The 19815-nt window shown below is 71.3% G+C and overlaps 1 protein-coding gene across 1 annotated transcript; it reads left to right on the top strand.

The window, feature by feature from the left end:
• The first annotated feature begins 475 nt into the window (after positions 1–475).
• SIPA1 (signal-induced proliferation-associated 1) lies at positions 476–8624 on the top strand. Its single transcript, XM_068998131.1, is given in 17 exon segments — positions 476–1181; positions 1438–1559; positions 1873–2058; positions 2626–2800; positions 3182–3285; positions 3523–3680; positions 4349–4411; positions 4413–4786; positions 4994–5130; positions 5460–5731; positions 5959–6234; positions 6335–6404; positions 6492–6579; positions 6787–6885; positions 7182–7251; positions 7339–7411; positions 8292–8624. Coding segments are annotated over 17 exon segments (3123 nt in total). The 3' UTR covers positions 8442–8624.
• Positions 8625–19815: the final 11191 nt, after the last annotated feature.

Genomic DNA, 19815 nt, shown 5'->3' with positions numbered 1-19815 from the left:
CCTCCCACCCCCCCGCTGACCCCCGTGTCCCTCCCCAGGTGTCACCGGCGCCCCCCACCCCAGCGATCGCCGCGGCCGGAGCCCCCCCCCCACCCCCGGGTCCCCCCCATTGACCCGACCCGGAGAGGGGCGCGTGGGAAAAGGGGCGGGGCCTCGGCACGCGGGAATTCACGGGCAGCCAATCGGGGCGCGGGGTCCGTTCCCACGCTCCCATTGACAAATCGCTGGGTGCGGGATCCCCGCTACAACCGGGGGGGCCCGGGGGGGGAGGCGGGGCCGGGGAAGTCCCGGAGACCCCCGGGGGGGCCCTAAGGAGCCCCTGAGACCCTCTTGGTGTTCCCTGAGGGTCCCGGGGGTCTAGGGGGTGTCCTAGGGAGTCCCTGGGGGTCTTAGAGGAGAACAGAGGGGTCCGTGGGGGTCCCGGGGGGGGAGGATTGAGGGGTCCTGGGGAGTGTCGGGGGAGTTCCGGGGGACCATGCAGTCCGACGACCTCTTCCTCCGCAAAATGCGGGGCCCCCTGGCCCGGCCGCCCCCTTCCCCCGCCCCCCCTGTCGCGGCCGGGGTGGTCCCGTCGCCTCCCCCCTCCCCGGGGGTCGCCGCCCCCCGGCAGCGCAGCGGCAGCGAGGCGGCGCTGGGGAGGCCCCCCGAGGAGGGGGGGTCCCCGGCGGGGGTGTCCCCCCGCAGCCGCACCCAAAGCCACGAGGAGGCGGCGGGGGGGGCCAGCCCCACGTCCCCCCGCTTCCGCGACCCTCTGCTGCTGCTGGGGCTGGCGGCCGGCGGGGGGGACCCCGAGTTCTTCCCCCGCCCCCCCTGGAGCCCCCTCCTCGCTCACTACGACGTGCAGAGCATCCTCTTCGACCCCACCGAGCCTCCCCCGGGCCCCCCCAGCCTCACCTCGGGGGCTTCCGCCGCTCACCTGGAGCCCGAGGAGCCCCCGGGCTCCCCCCGGGCCGCCCCCGACCCCGAGGCGCTGGTGCTGAGCTGCCCCCGCTTCTGCTGCGAGACGGGGGGGGAGCAGGAGCCGGGGCTGGGGTCTCCCCAGGGCCCCCCCGGGCCCGGGCAGCTGCCGAATGCGGCGGTGGCGGTGCTGGAGGAGCCCCCGGCGGGGTCGCGACCCCCCCACCCCATCGAGCACAGCGACGAGGGCGCGGAGTATTACCGCAAATACTTCTATGGGAAAGGTGAATTGGGGGAGGGGGGAAATGGGGGTCGGAGGGCACGGGAGAGGGGGGTACAATGCGGGAAAGGTGGGGAGGGAGCGGGGAAGTGGTGGATGGGGGGCTGGGAGCTGCCGTCCCCCCCATCTCCGCACCCGACCCCCCCAGAGCACCCGAACTTACTGGGTGAGGACCCCCTGACCCCCGGGTAGGACCGTGGGGGGCTGTAGGGGGGCTGGGGGAGCTGTGGGGATCCCGACCCCCTCTGCCTCCCCCCCAGAGCACCACAACCTGCTGGGTGAGGACCCCCGGCTGGGGCCCGTGGCCGTGTCCCTGCGGCGGGAGGAGAAGGAGGGACCCCGGCCCCAGGTGCTGCACAGGATCATCGTGCGCACCTGCCAGGTGAGCCGGGGGGGGCTTGAGGGGGGCGGGAGGGGCGGGGAGGAACCTGGGGGGGGGGGGGATCGGGGCGGGGTCCCAAAAGGGCGGGCGGAGTCAGGGGGGTCCTGGGAAGGGGGAGGGTCAGAGCTCGGCAAGGGTGGGGATTAAGGATGGGCAAAATCAGGGGGGTGGTGGCCACCTGGGGGGTCCCAAAAACCCGATAGGAGACCCCCAGGGGGCCAGCAGGGCCTGGAGGGTTTCTGGGGGTGCTCAGGGTGGGGGTACCCCCTCAGCCTGACCCCTCCCCTGTCCGTCCCCCCCGCCCCCTCCCCAGCTGCGGACGCTGCGGGGGTCGGTGCTGGAGGAGGCGCTGCCCCCCGGCTGCCGCCCCCCCGGGGCACGGGGGGTCCCCCCGCGGAAGCTGCTGGAGCTGCTGCTGCCGGGGCTGGCGCTGGGGGGGCTGCGCCTCGCCCCCTCCCCTGCCGTGCAGGAGACCCTCCTCAAGCTGGACGAGCAGGGGGTGAGGGGTGGGCTTGGGGAGGGGTCTTGCACCAAGGGCGGCGGGCGGGCGGGGGGGGGGGCCTGCACGAGGATCTGGGGATGGTTTGGGTGTCACCACACCTGGGGGAGGGGTCACGGGGGGGGGGGGGCGTTGCTTGGGGAGGGGGCTTGCCCAAGGGTGGGCGTTGCCCGAGGGTGGGATCTGCGCCAGGGTGGGGTTGGAGGGGTCCGGGGTTGCAGCAGCACTGACCCCCCCCCCTCCCCACGCTGTGGGAGGTGGCGAGGGGTGTTCGGGGGTCTCCGCACGGGGACACGCGGAGGGTGGGAGGAGGATGGGGTGGGAAACACCCGCAGGGGACACCCCCAGGGGATGGGGACCTGCACTGGCGACACCCCCAAGGTGGGGCCCCAAGGGGGACAGGGGACACCCCCGTGGGGTGCGGGACATGGGACAGGACGGGGGGGAGCCCCGGAATGGGACAGGGAAGGTGAGGTGTAGGATGGGAGGGGGGACAGAGAGGTGGGATGGGGTGGGGACCCCCGTGTGAGGTCCCTGTCCCCCTTTTACCCCCCCCGGGCCCCCCAGGTGAGCCGGCAGCGCAAGGTGGGGGTGCTGTACTGCCGGGCGGGGCAGGGCTCCGAGGAGGAGATGTACAACAACGAGGGGCCCGGGCCCGCCTTCGAGCAGTTCCTGGCCCTGCTGGGCACCCGCGTGAGGCTGCGGGGCTTCGACGGGTACCGGGCACAGCTGGACACCCGCAGTGAGCCCGGGGACGCGGGGGGACGCGGGGACTTCGGGGGACGTGGGGGTTATGAGGGGACACGGGGGGGACATGGGGGAACAGAGACGTGGGGGGACATGGGGGGTGGTGGGACAGGTGGGGGGCATGGGGGAATTGGGGGGACGTGGAGGGGACACAGGGGACTTGGGGGGATGTGGGGATGGGGAACAAGGGGAAGGGGACACGAGCAATGTGAGGAAAGGGGGACATGGGGGGTGGGGGGAGGACGTGGGGAGCACAGGAGGGACGTGGGGGCACGGGGACAGGGGGACACAGTGGATTTGGGGGGTGGGGGGGCGGCGCAGGGCCACGGGGCAGGGGTTCCCTGGCGGGGTGGGGGTTCAGGCCGTGCCCCCCCAGCCGACTCCACGGGGACGCACTCGCTGTACACGACGTACCACGGCTACGAGGTGATGTTCCACGTGAGCACCATGCTGCCCTTCACCCCCCGCAACTCCCAGCAGGTACTGGGGGGGTCACAGCATCATGGGGGGGGGGGCCACAGGGTCATGGGGAGGTCACGGGGGTCCATAGGTCTGGGGGTTCCCCCCCCCCCCCCCACCCACCAGTGCTGCTCTTCACCCCCGGCAAGTACCGGGAGCTCAGGGGTCCCTGGGGTTATGGGGCTGGGGGTCCTTCTGGACCCCCCCCCCCCCCGGTGACAGTTTTGGGGGTTCTTATCCCCTTCTCCTTCCCCGCAGCTGCTGCGGAAGCGCCATATCGGGAACGATATCGTGACAATCGTGTTCCAGGAGCCGGGGGCGCGCCCCTTCTCCCCCCGCGCCCTGCGCAGCCACTTCCAGCACATCTTCCTCGTGGTGCGCGTGCACGAGCCCTGCACCCCCAAAACCACCTACAGGTGGGCCCGGGGGTCCCGGGGGGGGGGGGAGGTGTCTGGGGATCCCCGAGGGTCTCAAGCAGGGGTCGGGGGGTTCATACGAGGGGGTTCTGGGGGTCCCCGGTGGGATGGGGAGCTCGTACAGGGGTGCTGGGGGCGTCTGCGAGATGATCAGACAGGGGTGGGGGGGTCCCAGGGGTCCTCGGGGAGGGGGTCTGGGGGTCTCGGAGGGTCTCAGACGAGGGTCTGGGGGTCCCTGAGGGTCTCAGATGGGGGCTGGGGGTCCTCGAATGCTCCTGAAGGGGTGGGGGGGCTCATCCAGGGTTACATGGGGGTCCCCAAGCCCTCCTGAAGGGCTGGGGGAGCTTTTCATGGACCTCGGGGGTCCCTCTGGGGGTCCCTCTGGGGGTCCCTGGGGTCTCTCCTGGCTTGTTCTGGGGGTGGCCCTCGAGCTGGGGGAGCTTGCGGAGACCCTGGGGGCTCCCATGGGGGGTCTGGGGGCGGCGGCGGGGGAGGGGTCGGCTGCTTCCCTGGGCTCTCGAGGGGTCTCAGGCTTCCTGGGTGGGTTGGGGGAGGGGGGAGCCTCCCCCAATCCCTGCGTGTCTCTCCTGCTTCCTGAAGGGGGGGGGTCCCCCACGAGGTCTGGGGTCCCTAAACCCCCCTCCTCCCCCCTTCCCCCATCCCCTCAGCGTGGCAGTGGTGCGGCCGGAGGAGACCCCCCCGTTCGGGCCGGCGCTGGCGGCGGGGGCAGCGATTTTTGGGGGGCGCGGGGCTGCGCCCCTTCCTGCTGGCCAAGGCCATCAACGGCGAGAACGCGGCGGCGCGGGGGGGTCGCCTGGGGGCCATGGCCGCTCGCACTCGCCGCCAGTACCTGCAGGAGCTGCTGCGCGCCCACGGCGGGGGGGCCCCGCTGCCCGCGCCCCCCCGGGGGCTCCCCGCGCTCGGGGGTCGCCGCCGGGGCGGCTCCTCCTCCTCCTCGGGGGGCTCGGGGGGCGCGGGGGCGGTGGCGGGGGCGTTGGTGTGGGGGGCGCGGGCCGAGGGGGGGCCCGGCGGGGCCGAGCTGCCGTGCCTGCTCGGGGTGGCCGCGGAGAGGGTCGTGGTGGTCGCCGCGCCACGGGGGGCGGTGGCCGATCGCTGCGGGGGGGTGGCCGCCAACTCAGGGAAGACCCCCCGGCATCAGGGGAGGGGCGCGCAACATCCCGGGGAGCTTCCCCCAAATTCGGGGGCGCTCCCCGCGCACCCAGGGGAGCCCCCCCATAACCCGGGCGAGGTCGCCGCCCCGCCGGGGGAAGTCGCCTCTCAGGCGGGGACGGTCGCCACCCCGCTCGGGACGCTGTTCAGCTGCGCCTGCCGGGACGTGCTGGGCTGGGGCTTCTCCGAGGGGCGCCTGGAGATCTTCCATGGGGCGGGCGAGTGGTTGGGGCTGCGGCTGCCCCACGGCGCGGCCCCACAGGTGGTGGCCAGGCTGCAGGTGAGGGCGGGGCGGAGAAACTGGGCGGACTGGGAGGAAATGGGGACGGGCACTGGGGGGCTTTGGGGGGATCCTGCGGGGCTCGGACAGGGCAGTGACCTATGGGGTGCCCTGTGGGGTCGTGTAGGGTCACCCCCCGGGGGTCCCTGTCGCCGTTCCCGGGGGTCCCCACGCCCCACCTGGCCTGGTGACGTGGGAGGGCGGGGGTCCCCTGAGCCGCTGTCCCCCCCCCATCCCCGCAGGCGCTGACACGGGTGGGCGGGGGTCTCTGTGGGGGTCTCCATCGGGGTCTCGGTGTCCCCTGAGCCGCTGTCCCCCCCCTCCCGCAGGCGGTGACGCGGGGGTGCGAGGCTCAGGAACTGGCGCTGCCGCGGGGGGCCGGGGGTCGCCGGGGCTTCCGCGTGGACCCCTCGGGGGTCGTGACGGCCGTGACTCGGTTCTCGTTCGCCGAGACCGCGGGGCTGCGGCCCGGGACGCGGCTGCTGCGGGTGGGGCGCTGCCCCCTCCCCCGCGGGGACCCCCGGAGGCTGCGGGCGCTGCTCCGGCGCCCCTCGGGACCCCTGACCCTGCTGCCCCCCGACCGCGACGGGCGGCCCCGGCGGTGAGTGGGGGGCGTGGGGGGGGTCTGGGGGGGGCAAAGAGGGGATTGGTCTTGGGAGGAGAATATGGGGGAAGGGGGGGGCGCGGAATTGGGGACCTTGGGGGGACACGGGGAGCGGGGGGGGGGGGCAGAGACACGGGGACAAGTGGCACCGGGCCCGGGCCACCCCCGTGTGTCCTCAGTGTGTCCCCCCCTGTCCCTCCCCCGTCCCCCCCCCGACCCCCCAGGAGTTTCTCGGAGCTCTACGCCCGCTCGCTGGAGCAGGGCCGGGCCGCGGGGGGGGACCCCGGCGCTGGGGACCCCGGCGGGGACATCGGGGACACCAGCAGCGACTCGGGGGGTGACAGCGACGCGGGGGAGGCCGGGGGGGGCGCGGGGGGGCTGTCCCCCGACACCCTGCGGCTCCTGCAGGCGCTGGCGCTGGACGAGGAGAGCACCCCCTTCCCCCCCGGCCCCCCCAGCCCGGGGACCCCCGAGAACCCGAGCGGACGCGCCCCCAGCCCGTGAGTGACACGGGGAACGCCCCCCAACCCCCGGCACCACCCCTAAATCCCCCGGGACCACCCCCAGAATTGTCACCTCCCCTCCCCCTCGACGCCCCAGGCCCCCCCTGGCTGACCCCACGCCGGACCTGCTGCTGCCGCACCACAGCCCCCCCCCGGCTGGGGACCCGGTGAGTCCCCGTGTGCCCCCCCGTGTCCCCGTGACCCCCCCCCCCTCCAGTGTCCCCGTGTCCCCGCTGACCCTCCCGTGTCCCCAGGGACCCCCCCCGGATGCCGGTGGTCCTACGGCCCCCCCCGAGCCCAGCCCCTCCTTGGGCCCCTCGCTGCGACATTCTCTGGGCAGGCGTGAGTGGCTCGGACCCCCCCGTTTCCCCTCATCCCACCTCCCCTGGGGGTGTCCCCTGTCCCCCGAGGGCCCCCCCAGCTCCTTGGGCTGTCCCCAGCCCGGGGATGTCCCCTGGTCCCCTCGGGGTGTCCTCTGGGGGTGTCCCCGTCCCACCCCTGCTGGAGGGGCCCCCCACTCTTGTCCCACCCCCCCCCTCCCCCCCCCAGTGCTGTCGGGGTCCGGGGACCCCCAGGAGGACGAGTGGGACGTCATCGCCTGCCTGGCCACGGCCTGCAGCGGGGTCCTGGAGGCCATCGCCCGGGGGGGTGAGAGGGCTTTGGGGGGACTTGGGGGGGTTTGGGGGGTCCTGGGGGTCATCACTAGGGGATTGAGGGGGTTTTGGGGGGGTTTTGGGGGGATGGGGGGTCCTGGAGGCCATCACTGGGAGACTGAGGGGGTTTTTGGGGGGGACTGGGGGGGTCTTGGGTGGGGATGGGGGGGATTGAGGGTGGTCTGGGGGGGTTGGGGGGAGTTGGGGGGGCTGAGGATCGTGGGCATGGGGAGGGTCGGGATGGGGGACCCCCAATTTGGGGTCTTATCTCCCCCCCCTTCCCCCCCCCAGGGCATCAACTCCGGGAGCTCCCCAACATCGGGGTCCAGCAGAGCCTGAGCCTGGCAGCCCCCGAGGATGAGTATGGATGGATGGGGGGGGGATGGGACTGGGGGGGTGCAGGGGGGGTCCCCATGAGGGTCCCACCCCTCCTGTCCCCCCCCCCAAGGTCCCAGAGTCTCTCGGAGAAGGTGGCGCTGCTGGAGGCGGCGCTGAAGCGGCTGCAGGACGATCTGCAGGAGGTGGGGGGCACTGGGAGGGACTGGGAGGGACTGGGGGGCACTGGGGCTGTACCAGGAGGCACTGGGAGGGTACTGGGAGGCACTGGAGGACACTGAAGGGACACGACTGGGGGAGAATTGGGGGGCAGCTGGGGATACAGGGGGGAGAAATGGGGAGTACTGGGAGTCACTGGGGGAGATACTGGGAGGGAACTGGGGAAAAACGGACGGGGCTGAACCCTGGGGTCTCGGTGGGGCAGGGGCTCACCCTCAGATCTCCGTGGGGCAGCGGCTCACCCGTGGGGTCTCGGTGGGGCAGGGGCTCACCCGGGGGTCGCTGTGGGGCAGGGCCTCACCCGGGGGTCTCGGTGGGGCAGGGGCTCACCCTCAGGTCTCCATGGGGCAGGGGCTCACCCGTGGGGTCTCCGTGGGGCAGGGGCTCACCCGGGGGTCGCTGTGGGGCAGGGGCTCACCCTCAGGTCTCCGTGGGGCAGGGGCTCACCCGGGGGTCTCGGTGGGGCAGGGGCTCACCCTCAGGTCTCCATGGGGCAGGGGCTCACCCGTGGGGTCTCCGTGGGGCAGGGGCTCACCCGGGGGTCTTGGTGGGGCAGGGGCTCACTCGGGGGTCGCTGTGGGGCAGGGGCTCACCCGGGGGTCTCCATGGGGCAGGGGCTCACCCGGGGGTCTCGGTGGGGCAGGGGCTCACCCGGGGGTCGCTGTGGGGCAGGGGCTCACCTGGGGGTCTCGATGGGGCAGGGGCTCACCCGGGGGTCGCTGTGGGGCAGGGGCTCACCCGGGGGTCGCTGTGGGGCAGGGGCTCACCTGGGGGTCTCGATGGGGCAGGGGCTCACCTGGGGGTCTCGGTGGGGCAGGGGCTCACCCGGGGGTCGCTGTGGGGCAGGGCCACGAGGCGCAGCAGCGGCTCCGGGCCGAGCTGCGGGGGCTCCGCCGCAGCACCCGGCGGCTGCAGCAGGGCCAGGACGACGCCAACGAGCGGCTCAGCCGCGTCACGAGGCTGCTGCGACCCCCGGGGACCCCCGAGACCCCCTGACAGCCCCCCCCGGGGAGCCCCCCCAAACCCTCCCCCCGAACACCCTGAGAGCTGTGGGACCCCGCAGGACTCGGGGACAGCGGCAGCACCCCCTTCCCTCCCCGGCACAGGGGCAGCCGCGGGTGGCACGGCCAGGTGGGCACGGTGACATCGGGCACTCGCTGTGCACGCCCACCCCTTGCACGCCCACCCCTTGCACGCCCACCCCTTGCACGCCCACCCCGTGCACGCTCACACCCCGCTCACGCTCCCCCCCCTTTGCACACTCACCTCGTGCCCACCGTGCCCCCCCACCGTGCCCAGCCCCCCCCCCCTTTGCACACTCGTCCTGCGCACACTCGCAGCCCCCCGTCACCCCCCCGTGTGCCCCCACTAACTGTGAAACTGAAGCTGTGACAGCCCCGTGTCCCCCCCCCGTGTGACACTGGAACACCCCCGAATGTCCCCCTCTCTCCCCCCCGTGTGACACTGGACCCTCCATGTCCCCCCCATGTGACACTGGACCCCCCCCCCCGTGTGTCCCCCCCGTGTGACATTGCCCCCCCCACCCTCTGTGTCCCCCGTGTTGTCCCCTCCCCCCCCCAGGTGACACTGGACCCCCTCCCCACCCCACCGAGGGGGATGCGCCGGGACCCCCCCGACCCCCCCAGCAATAAAAACTCCTCGGCCTCGGCAGCCCCGCCTGTGATTTGGGGGTGGGAGGGGAGAGCCGGGACCCCCCCTCGACCCCAGCGCGCCCAGGGATCCCCACATCCCTTGGGAATGTCCTGGGGGGGAGGGGGCACGGGGGTCTCTCCCGATCCCATCGCAGCTGCGGGATGGGGAAATGGGGTTTTCCCACGGAGGGGGACCCCAAATTTCTGGGCCCCCCCCCCCCAGCCCGGTGGGTGCCGTGGGAGGGACACCCCAACCTTGGAGCCCTGGTGGCTCCTCCCCACGGCGGGGGGGCGGCGGTGGCCGCGGGGGTGGCCGCGGGGACGTGGGACGGGGACACTCCGGACACGGCCGGGGCCATGGCGGGGCTGAAGACGGCGAGCGGGGAGGACATCGACGGCTCCTTCGAGCTGCGGGTGGAGGTGGAGGAGGGCGAGCCCGTGGGGCAGGGAGAGGCCGTGGGGCAGGGAGAGGCCGTGGGGCAGGGAGAGGCCGTGGGGCAGGGCCAGCCCGCGGGCCCCCCGGTAGCCCCCCGTGTCCTCACCCTCTGCGTCACCGGGGACCTGCACGTCGGGGGCCTCCTGCGCCTCATCGTGGACACCTTCGGTGAGTGACCCCTGGCCGGAGCCATGGCCGGACCCACAGCACTGACCCCTGGCCAGAGCCATGGCCGGACCCACAGCACTGACCCCTGGCCGGACCCATGGCCGGAGCCATGGCTGGACCCACAGCACTGACCCCTGGCCGGACCCACAGCACTGACCCCTGGCCAGACCCATGGCCGGAGCCATGGCCGGACCCACAGCACTGACCCCTGGCCAGACTCACGCCCCTCACCCGTGGCCGGACCCACGGCCCCGACCCCCCCCGGGGTCCCCCTTGGGACAATTCTCCCCCCCCCGGTGTCACGCTCAGCGATGATGAAGGGGGGGGTGGGGAAGATGCGGCCCGGGGTGGGGGAGGGGCGCCCTTATCAGGGGGTCCCGGGGTCCCCCCACTTCCCGTCCCCCTCCCCCCGCGGTTCCCCTGGCCGGGCTGATAAGGGACCCGCGGTCTATAAATAGCTCAGAGAGTGCTCCCCCCCAGAGCCCCCCGATGTGTTTGGGGCTACGGGGGGGCCCCTACAGCCCTTACAGCCCCCCAGGAGCCCCCCCAGCCCCCCACGACCCCATCACAACCCCCTCCCCCCGTAGCCCCCCGATGGTTTGGGGGTACAACAACCCCCACCCCCCCCCCCCAGCCCCTTCGCCCCCCTCGAACCCCACTCCAGCCCCCTCTGAGCCCCCCCGAGCCCCCCTGGAGCCGCTCCTGTCCCCAGGCGAGCCCCGGGACTGGTCGGACCACGCTCTGTGGTGGGCGCAGCAGCGGCGGTGGCTGCTGACCCCCGGCCCCACCCTGGACGCGCTGGGGGTCGGGGGGGGGGTCCCGGCTCCTCTTCACCCCCCGGCACCGCCCGCTGCGACTGCGGCTCCCGGCCGGGGGGGTCCTGAGGCTGCGGCTCGACTTCGCCGGGACCCCCGGGCGGGCGGCGGCGATGGTCTGCGGGCTGCTCGGTGGGTCTGGGGGCGTCATCGGGGGGTCTGGGGGCGTCATCGGGGGGTCTGGGGGCTGCTCGGGGGGTCTGGGGGCGTCATCGGTGGGTCTGGGGGCTGCTCGGGGGGTCTGGGGGTGTCATTGGGGGTGTCTGGGGGCTGCTCGGGGGGTCTGGGGGCTGCTCGGGGGGTCTGGGGGCGTCATCGGTGGGTCTGGGGGCTGCTCGGGGGGTCTGGGGGTGTCACTGGGGGTGTCTGGGGGCTGCTTGGTGGGTCTGGGAGCATCATCGGGGGGTCTGGGGGTGTCATCGGGGGGTCTGGGGGCTGCTCGGGGGGTCTGGGGGTGTCACTGGGGGTGTCTGGGGGCTGCTCGGGGGGGCTGGGAGCATCATCGGGGGGTCTGGGGGCTGCTCGGGGGGTCTGGGGGCTGCTCGCAGGGTCTGGGGGCTGCTCGCAGGGTCTGGGGGTGTCACTGGGGGTGTCTGGGGGCTGCTCGGGGGGGCTGGGGGCTGCTCGCAGGGTCTGGGGGTGTCACTGGGGGTGTCTGGGGGGAACCCGGGAGGCTTGAGGAGGGGTCTGGGTGATATTGGGGGGCTCGCTGGAGGGGTCTGAGGGGTGATCGGGGGTGCCCCCGGGGGGGTCCCGCAGGGATCCGTCACCCCGAGGAACTTTCGCTGCTGCGGCCGGAGCGGGATGAGGGCAGGGGGGCGCGGGGGCCAAAGCGCCGCGACCCCACCCGGGACCCCCCCGACCTGGACCTGACGCACCTGAGACCCCGGGCAGGTGAGCGGGGGGGGGGGAGGGGGCAACTGCACCCCCCGTGTGCCTCCCCCTCCCCCACACCCCTCTTATCTCCCCCCCCCAGATGAGGCCCCTCCCCCCGCGCTGCCCCCCGAGCTGCTGCAGCCCTTGAGGACCCCCAAATTCGGGGGGAGAGACCCCCCCGGAGCCTCCCGGAGCCCCCCCGGGAACCCCCTGCTCCGGAGGGCGCGGCTGCACGCGGGGTGAGGGGCGGGGCGGGGCGCGAGTGGGCGGGGCTTGTTTGGGTGTGGTCGGAGTGGGCGGGGCTTGGGGTTGGGGATTGTGGGCGGGGCTTGTTTGGGTGTGGTCGGAGTGGGCGGGGCTTGGGGTTGGGGATTGTGGGCGGGGCTTGTTTGGGTGTGGTCGGAGTGGGCGGGGCTTGGTGGGCGGGGCTGTGGGTGGGTGGGGTTTGTGGGCGTGGCTTGTCTGGGTGTGGTCGGGGCTCGGTGGGGCGGGGCTGGTGGGGGTGTGAGGGTGTGGTGGGGGGTTGTGGGCGTGGCTTGTTTGGGTGTGGTCGGGGCTCGGTGGGCGGGGCTGTGAGGGTGGGGTGGGGGTTGTGGGCGTGGCTTGTCTGGGTGTGGTCGGGGCTCGGTGGGGCGGGGCTGGTGGGGGTGTGAGGGTGTGGTGGGGGGTTGTGGGCGTGGCTTGTTTGGGTGTGGGCGGGGCTCGGTGGGCGGGGCTGTGAGGGTGGGATGGAGTTTGTGGGCGTGGCTTGTTTGGGTGTGGTCGGAGTGGGCGGGGCTGTGAGGGTGTGGTGTGGGTGGGGTTTGTGGGCGTGGCTTGTTTTGGGGCGTGGCCGAGCGCGGCTCCGCCCCCGCAGGTGGCTGGACGTGGGGCGCTCGCTGCTGGAACAGGGCGTGGCCGAGGACGAGGAGCTGCTGCTGCGCTTCAAATACCCCTGCGCCATGGGGCTGGACCCGCAGGTACCCCAAAACACACCAGGGACCCCCAAAATACCCCCTAGGTACCCCAAAACCCACCAGGGATCCCCCCCAGGTACCCCAAAACACACCAGGGACCCCTAAAATACCCCGCAGCTACCCCAACACACACCAGGGATCCCCCCCAGGTACCCCAAAACACACCAGGGACCCCTAAAATACCCCGCAGCTACCCCAAAACCCACCAGGGACCCCCAAAATACCCCCTAGGTACCCCAAAACACACCAGGGATCCCCCCCAGGTACCCCAAAACACACCAGGGACCCCCAAAATACCCCCCAGGTACCCCAAAACACACCAGGGATCCCCCCCAGGTACCCCAAAACACACCAGGGACCCCCAAAATACCCCCCAGGTACCCCAAAACACACCAGGGACCCCTAAAATACCCCGCAGCTACCCCAAAACCCACCAGGGACCCCCAAAATACCCCCCAGGTACCTCAAAACCTACCAAGGACCCCCCAAACCCCCCCCAGGTACCCCAAAACACACCAGGGACCCTTAAAAAACCCACCAGGGACCCCCAAAATACCCCCCAGCTACCCCAAAACCCACCAGGTACCCCCAAACCCTCGGTGCGACTCCCCAAACACCCCCCGGGAGAGGCTTTGGGGGATCTCCGGGAGGGGTTTTGGGGGTCCCCTGTGGTCGCAGCCCCCCCAAATGCCCCCCCCGGCCCCCCAGGACGAGCCGCGCGTGGCGCTGCTGCAGGAGCAGGCGCTGGGGGCCCTCCTGGCCGAGGAGATCGACTGCAGCGAGGAGCAGGGGATGCTCTTCGCCGCCCTCCAGGTACCCCAAAACCCCCCTGGATCCCCTGGGAACACCCCAAACCCCCCCTGGTTATCCTGGGAACACCCCAAAACCACCCTGGATACCCTGGGGACACCCCAAACCCCCCCTGGTTATCCTGGGAACTCCCCAAAACACCCCTGGATCCCCTGGGAACACCCCAAAACCACCCTGGATACCCTGGGGACACCCCAAAACCAGCCTGGATACCCTGGGGACACCCCAAACCCCCCCTGGTTATCCTGGGAACACCCCAAAACCACCCTGGATCCCCCAGGAGCACCCCAAAATACCCCTGGATACCCTGGTAACTCCCCAAAACTCACCCCGAATCCCCCAGGAACTCCCCAAAACCCACCCCTGGATCACCCGGGAACTCCCCAAAACCCCCCTGGATATTCTGGGAACTCCCCAAAACCCCCCTGGATCCCCTGGGAACACCCCAAAACCTCGCTCCGGCACCCCCAAACCCCCTGGGACCCCCTGGGAACTCCCAGATCCTCCCCAAACCCTCCCCAAACATTCCCGGACCTCCCTGAGCCCCAAATCCCGCTGGGACCCCCCCCAAATCCCCCCTGACCCCTCTGGACCCCCAGTACCAGATAGAGGGGGCGGAGTGGGGGGATGGGGGGGACCCCCAGGACCCCCCCGAGCCCCAGGACCTGGACACGGCCCTGGACAAACTGGAGCTGAGCCTGGGGGGCAGCGGGACCCCCGCCCCAGCGGTGAGACTGGGGGGCACTGGGAGGCACTGGGAGGGGGACTGGGGGGCACTGGGAGGTACTGGGGGGCACTGGGAGGGGGATTGGGGGGCTCTGGGGGGCACTGGGAGGCACTGGGGAGCACTGGGAGGGGGATTGGGGGGCTCTGGGGGACACTGGGAGGCACTGGGGGGCACTGGGAGGCACTGGGGGGCTCTGGGGGGCACTGGGAGGCACTGGGGAGCACTGGGAGGGGGATTGGGGGGCTCGGGGGGGGGCGTTTGGGGGGACTGGGAGGTACTGGGAGGGACACTGGGAGCACTGGGAAATACCGGTGGTTTCATCTGGCCCCACTGGGAGTCACTGGGAGTTACTGGGAATCACTGAGGGGTCCGGGGGGGTCCCCAGGAGGAGCTCGGAGCCCCCCTTGAGCTGGAGGAGGAGCTGGAGATTTCCAGGTACCCCCAGACCCCGATCCCACCCCTTGATCCCCCCCCAAATTTGGGGTCCCCTCAGCCCATCCCTGTGGCCGTTTTGGGGTCTCTGCTGACTTCCCCCCCCCCCCCCCCACATTTGGGGTCCCCCCCAGGCCGTCCCCGTGGCCGTTCCGGGGGTCCCGCCCCACCCGGGCCGTGCTCTCGGGGTCGTCGCTGTCGCTCTGGACCCCCCCGGGATCGGGGGGCACCCAACAGCAGCTCAACCTCCGTGGTGAGACCCCAAAACTTCCCCCAAATCACCCGGAGACCCCTCCCCCCTCAGCACCCCCAAATCTCTTGGGACCCCCCCCCCCCATTTCCTCCCCAGGGACCCTCCCAGGGCCCCCAAATCCCCCCAGGGACACCCGAACTCTCCTCTGGGTGCCCCCAAATCCCCCCAGGGACCCCTCCCAGGGCCCCCAAATCCCCCCAGGGACCCCCCAGGGACCCCAAATCCCCCCAGGGACACCCGAACTCCCCTCTGGGTGCCCCCAAATCCCCCCAGGGACACCCGAACTCTCCTCTGGGTGCCCCCAAATCCCCCCAGGGACCCTCCCAGGGCCCCCAAATCCCCCCCGAACCCCCCTGGGACACCCGAACTCCCCTCTGGGTGCCCCCAAATCCCCCCAGGGACCCCCCCAGGGCCCCCAAATATCTCCCAGACCCCCTTAGGACCCCCCCAAATCCCCTCTGGGTGCCCCCAAATCCCCCCAGGGCCCCCAAATATCTCCCAGACCCCCTTAGGACCCCCCCAAATCCCCTCTGGGATGCCCCCATCTCCTTTCCCGGACCCCCATTTCCCCCCCCCCCCGGGACCCCCCTGACCCCCCTGTGCCCCCCCAGGCTGTGAGGTGACCCCCGAGGTGGATTTGGGGGCGCAGAAATTCGGCATCAAACTCCGGGTGCCGACGCCGGGGGGGATGAGCGAGACCCTCCTGCGGTGCCGTGATGTGGGTGGGGGTCCCGGGGGGGGTCCCGGGGGGGTCCTGGTGGGTCTGGGGGCAATGGAGTGGACGGGACACGAGAATTCGGGGGGGGGGGGAGGGGGGGGTCCCAAGGGGATTTGGGGGTCCTGGGGGGGTCTAGGTGGGGGGGTGTGAAGTCTCGGGGGGGGGGGTTGTGTTCTCAGGGATTTTGGGGGGGTTTGGGGAGAGTTTGGGGGTCCTGGGGGGTGGTGGGGGGAGTTCGGGGGGGGGCTCGAGGGTTCCTGGGGGAGTTCTGGGGGGATCCGGGGGGGGGGGGTTCTGAGGGAACTTTGGGGGTCTCAGGGAGTTTGGGGAATCCGGGGGGGGGTCTGTGGGAACTTTGGGGGTCTCAGGGAGTTTGGGGGATCCGGGGGGGGGTCTGTGGGAATTTTGGGGGTCTCAGGGAGTTTGGGGGATCCGGGGTGGTTCTGTGGGAATTTTGGGGGTCTCAGGGAGTTTGGGGGATCCGGGGGGGTTCTGTGGGAACTCTGGGGGTCTCACCGTGCCCCCCCGCCCCCCCAGCCCCCCCAATACGCCCGCTGGGTCTCGGGGTGCTGCGCGGCCTCGCGGGGGGGGTCCCCATCGGCCGCAGCGCTCCGGGCAGAGATCCGGGGGGTCCTGGGGGTCCTGGGGGTGCAGCCGGACAGGGGGGACCCCCCCGGGACCCCCTCCCGGCCCCCCCCGGACCCGCGGCGGCTGCTGCCCCCCCGCTTCCAGCGCAGGATCAAAGCCAAGCAGGTACCGGGACCCCTCCCCCCCCCCAGAGCCCCCCGACACCGACACTGCCCCTCCCCCCCCCAGAGCCCCCCCCTCACATTTCCCCTCTTCCCCCCCACCCCCCCCCCCAGTTCGCCCCCCGGCTCCTGGAGGTTTTGCAGCGGGTGGGGCCCCTGAGCCCCCCCCAGGCCCGGCTGCGCTTCGTGGAGGCCTGGAGGGCCCTGCCCGGCTTCGGACTGGGGCACTTCGTGGTCAGGTACTGGGAGCACTGGGAGGGTCACTGGGGGGCACTGGGAGGCACTGGGATGGACTGGGAGGTCACTGGGGGGCACTGGGATGGACTGGGACAGACTGGGAGGTCACTGGGGGGCACTGGGATGGACTGGGATGGTCACTGGGGGGCACTGGGATGGACTGGGAGGGTCACTGGGGGGCACTGGGATGGACTGGGACAGACTGGGAGGTCACTGGGGGGCACTGGGATGGACTGGGAGGGTCACTGGGGGGCACTGGGATGGACTGGGACAGACTGGGAGGTCACTGGGGGGCACTGGGATGGACTGGGATGGACTGGGAGGGTCACTGGGACGGACTGGGATGGACTGGGAAGGTCACTGGGGGGCACTGGGATGGACTGGGATGGTCACTGGGGGGCACTGGGATGGACTGGGACGGACTGGGAGGGTCACTGGGGGGCACTGGGATGGACTAGGACGGACTGGGAGGATCACTGGGGGGCACTGGAAGGTCACTGGGGGGCACTGGGACGAGACTGGGATGGACTGGGAGGGTCACTGGGGGCACTGGGATGGACTAGGACGGACTGGAAGGGTCACTGGGGGGCACTGGGATGGACTGAGAGGGTCACTGGGGGGCACTGGGATGGACTGGGAAGGTCACTGGGGGGCACTGGGATGGACTGGGATGGACTGGGAGGGTCACTGGGGGGCACTGGGATGGACTGGGACGGACTGGGAGGATCACTGGGGGGCACTGGAAGGTCACTGGGGGGCACTGGGACGAGACTGGGATGGACTGGGAGGGTCACTCGGGGCACTGGGATGGACTGGGAGGGTCACGGGGGCACTGGGATGGACTGGGACGGACTGGGAGGGTCACTGGGGGGCGCTGGGATGGACTGGGATGGACTGAGAGGTCAACTGGGGGGCACTGGCATGGACTGAGAGGATCACTGGGGGGCACTGGGACAGACTGGGAGGATCACTGGGGGGCACTGGAAGGTCACCGGGGGGCACTGGGACGGACTGGGACAGACTGGGAGGGTCACTGGGGGGCACTGGGGGGAGCGGGGTGGAGCTGGCCTAGTGCGAGGTGCGGTGTACTGGGAGCACTGGGAGCACTGGTTGGGACCGCTCAGGGCTGGGGTGGCACTGAGGGGGGGGTCCCAGGTGTTTGGGGGGGGCTCTGCCATTTTGGGGGGGCTGAGCCGCTCGGGGGGGCTGAGCCGCTCGGGGGGGCTCTCAGCCATTTTGGGGGGTCTGAGCCGTTTTGGGGGGGCTCTCAGCCATTTTGGGGGGGCTCTCAGCCGTTTTGGGGGGGCTCTCAGCCATTTTGGGGGGGCTCTCAGCCGTTTTGGGGGGGCTCTCAGCCGTTTGGGGGGGGGCTGAGCCGCTCGGGGGGGCTCTCAGCCATTTTGGGGGGGCTCTCAGCCATTTTGGGGGGTCTGAGCCCTTTGGGGGGGCTCTCAGCCGTTTTTGTGGGGGCTGAGCCGTTTTGGGGGGGCTCTCAGCCATTTTGGGGGGTCTGAGCCGCTCGGGGGGGCTCTCAGCCATTTTGGGGGGGCTCTCAGCCATTTTGGGGGGGCTCTCAGCCGTTTCTGGGGGGGCTGAGCCGCTCGGGGGGGCTCTCAGCCATTTTGGGGGGGCTCTCAGCCATTTTGGGGGGTCTGAGCCATTTTGGGGGGGCTCTCAGCCATTTTGGGGGGGCTCTCAGCCGTTTCTGGGGGGGCTCTCAGCTGTTTTTGGGGGGTCTGAGCCATTTTGGGGGGGCTCTCAGCCGTTTTGGGGGGGCTCTCAGCCATTTTGGGGGGGCTCTCAGCCATTTTGGGGGGGCTCTCAGCCGTTTCTGGGGGGGCTGAGCCGCTCGGGGGGGCTCTCAGCCATTTTGGGGGGGCTCTCAGCCGTTTTTGGGGGGTCTGAGCCCTTTGGGGGGGCTCTCAGCCGTTTTTGGGGGGTCTGAGCCGTTTTGGGGGGGCTCTCAGCTGTTTTTGGGGGGGCTCTCAGCCGTTTGGGGGGGGTCTGAGCCACTCGGGGGGGCTCTCAGCCATTTTGGGGGGGGTCTCAGCCGTTTTGGGGGGGGCTGAGCCGCTCGAGGGGGCTCTCAGCCATTTTGGGGGGTCTGAGCCATTTTGGGGGGGCTCTCAGCCATTTTGGGGGGGCTCTCAGCCGTTTTTGGGGGGTCTGAGCCCTTTGGGGGGGCTCTCAGCCGTTTTTGGGGGGTCTGAGCCGTTTTGGGGGGGCTCTCAGCCATTTTGGGGGGGCTCTCAGCCGTTTCTGGGGGGGCTCTCAGCTGTTTTTGGGGGGTCTGAGCCATTTTGGGGGGGCTCTCAGCCGTTTTGGGGGGGCTCTCAGCCATTTTGGGGGGGCTCTCAGCCGTTTTTGTGGGGGCTGAGCCGCTCGGGGGGGCTCTCAGCCATTTTGGGGGGGCTCTCAGCCGTTTCTGGGGGGGCTGAGCCGCTCGGGGGGCTCGCAGGTTTCGGGGCGCGGGCCGTGATGAGGTTCTGGCCGTGGGACCCTCGCGGCTGCTCCGGGTCGAGCTCGGCTCCGGCGCCGTCACCCGCAGCTGGAGCTACAGCGACCTCCGCCAGTGGGACGTCAACTGGGACAGCCAGCAGGTGCACTGGGAGGCGCTGGGAGGCACTGGGAGTGGGCTGGGAGCGAGTGTGAAGCGCTGGGAGGCGTTGGGTAGCACTGGGAATGGGCTGGGAGTGGCACTGGAAAGGACTGGGAGGCACTCGAAAGCGCTGGGAGTGAGCTGGGAGGCGCTGGGAGTGAGCTGGAAAGAACTGGGAGTGACTGGGAGGCGCTGGGAGTGAGCTGGAAAGAACTGGGAGTGGCTGGGAGGCGCTGGGAGTGAGCTGGAAAGAACTGGGAGTGGCTGGGAGGCGCTGGGAGTGAGCTGGAAAGAACTGGGAGTGACTGGGAGGCGCTGGGAGTGAGCTGGAAAGAACTGGGAGTGGCTGGGAGGCGCTGGGAGTGAGCTGGAAAGAACTGGGAGTGACTGGGAGATGCTGGAAAAGCACCAGGAATGGTCTGGGAATTAATGCGGAGCACTGGGAGGCACTGGGTGGCACTGGAATGCACTGGGAGTGAGCTGAGAGGCACTGGGAGCGCACCCGAAAGCACTGGGAGGCACTGGGAGCACACCCAAAGGCACTGGGAGGCACTGGAAATGCACTGGGAGGGACTGGAAAGCACCAGGAATGCACTGGGAGCGCACCCGAAAGCACTGGGAGGGACTGGAAATGCACTGGGAGCGCACCTGAACGCACTGGGAAGCACTGGAATGCAGTGGGAGGCACTGGAAAGCACCAGCAATGCACTGGGAGTGAGCACGAAGCACTGGGAGTGCACCTGAAGGCACTGGGAGGCACTGGAAATGCACTGGGAGGCACTGGAAATGCACTGGAAATACACTGGGAGCAACTGGGAGGCACTGGAAATGCACTGGGAGAGCACCTGAAGGCACTGGAAATGCACTGGGAGCGCACCCGAAAGCACTGGGAGGCACTGGAAATGCACTGGAAATGCACTGGGAGAGACTGGGAGGCACTGG

This window comes from Aphelocoma coerulescens, chromosome 31, assembly GCF_041296385.1.
Source record: "Aphelocoma coerulescens isolate FSJ_1873_10779 chromosome 31, UR_Acoe_1.0, whole genome shotgun sequence".
NCBI lineage: Eukaryota > Metazoa > Chordata > Aves > Passeriformes > Corvidae > Aphelocoma > Aphelocoma coerulescens.
This window is presented reverse-complemented; position numbering and strand designations above follow the sequence as displayed.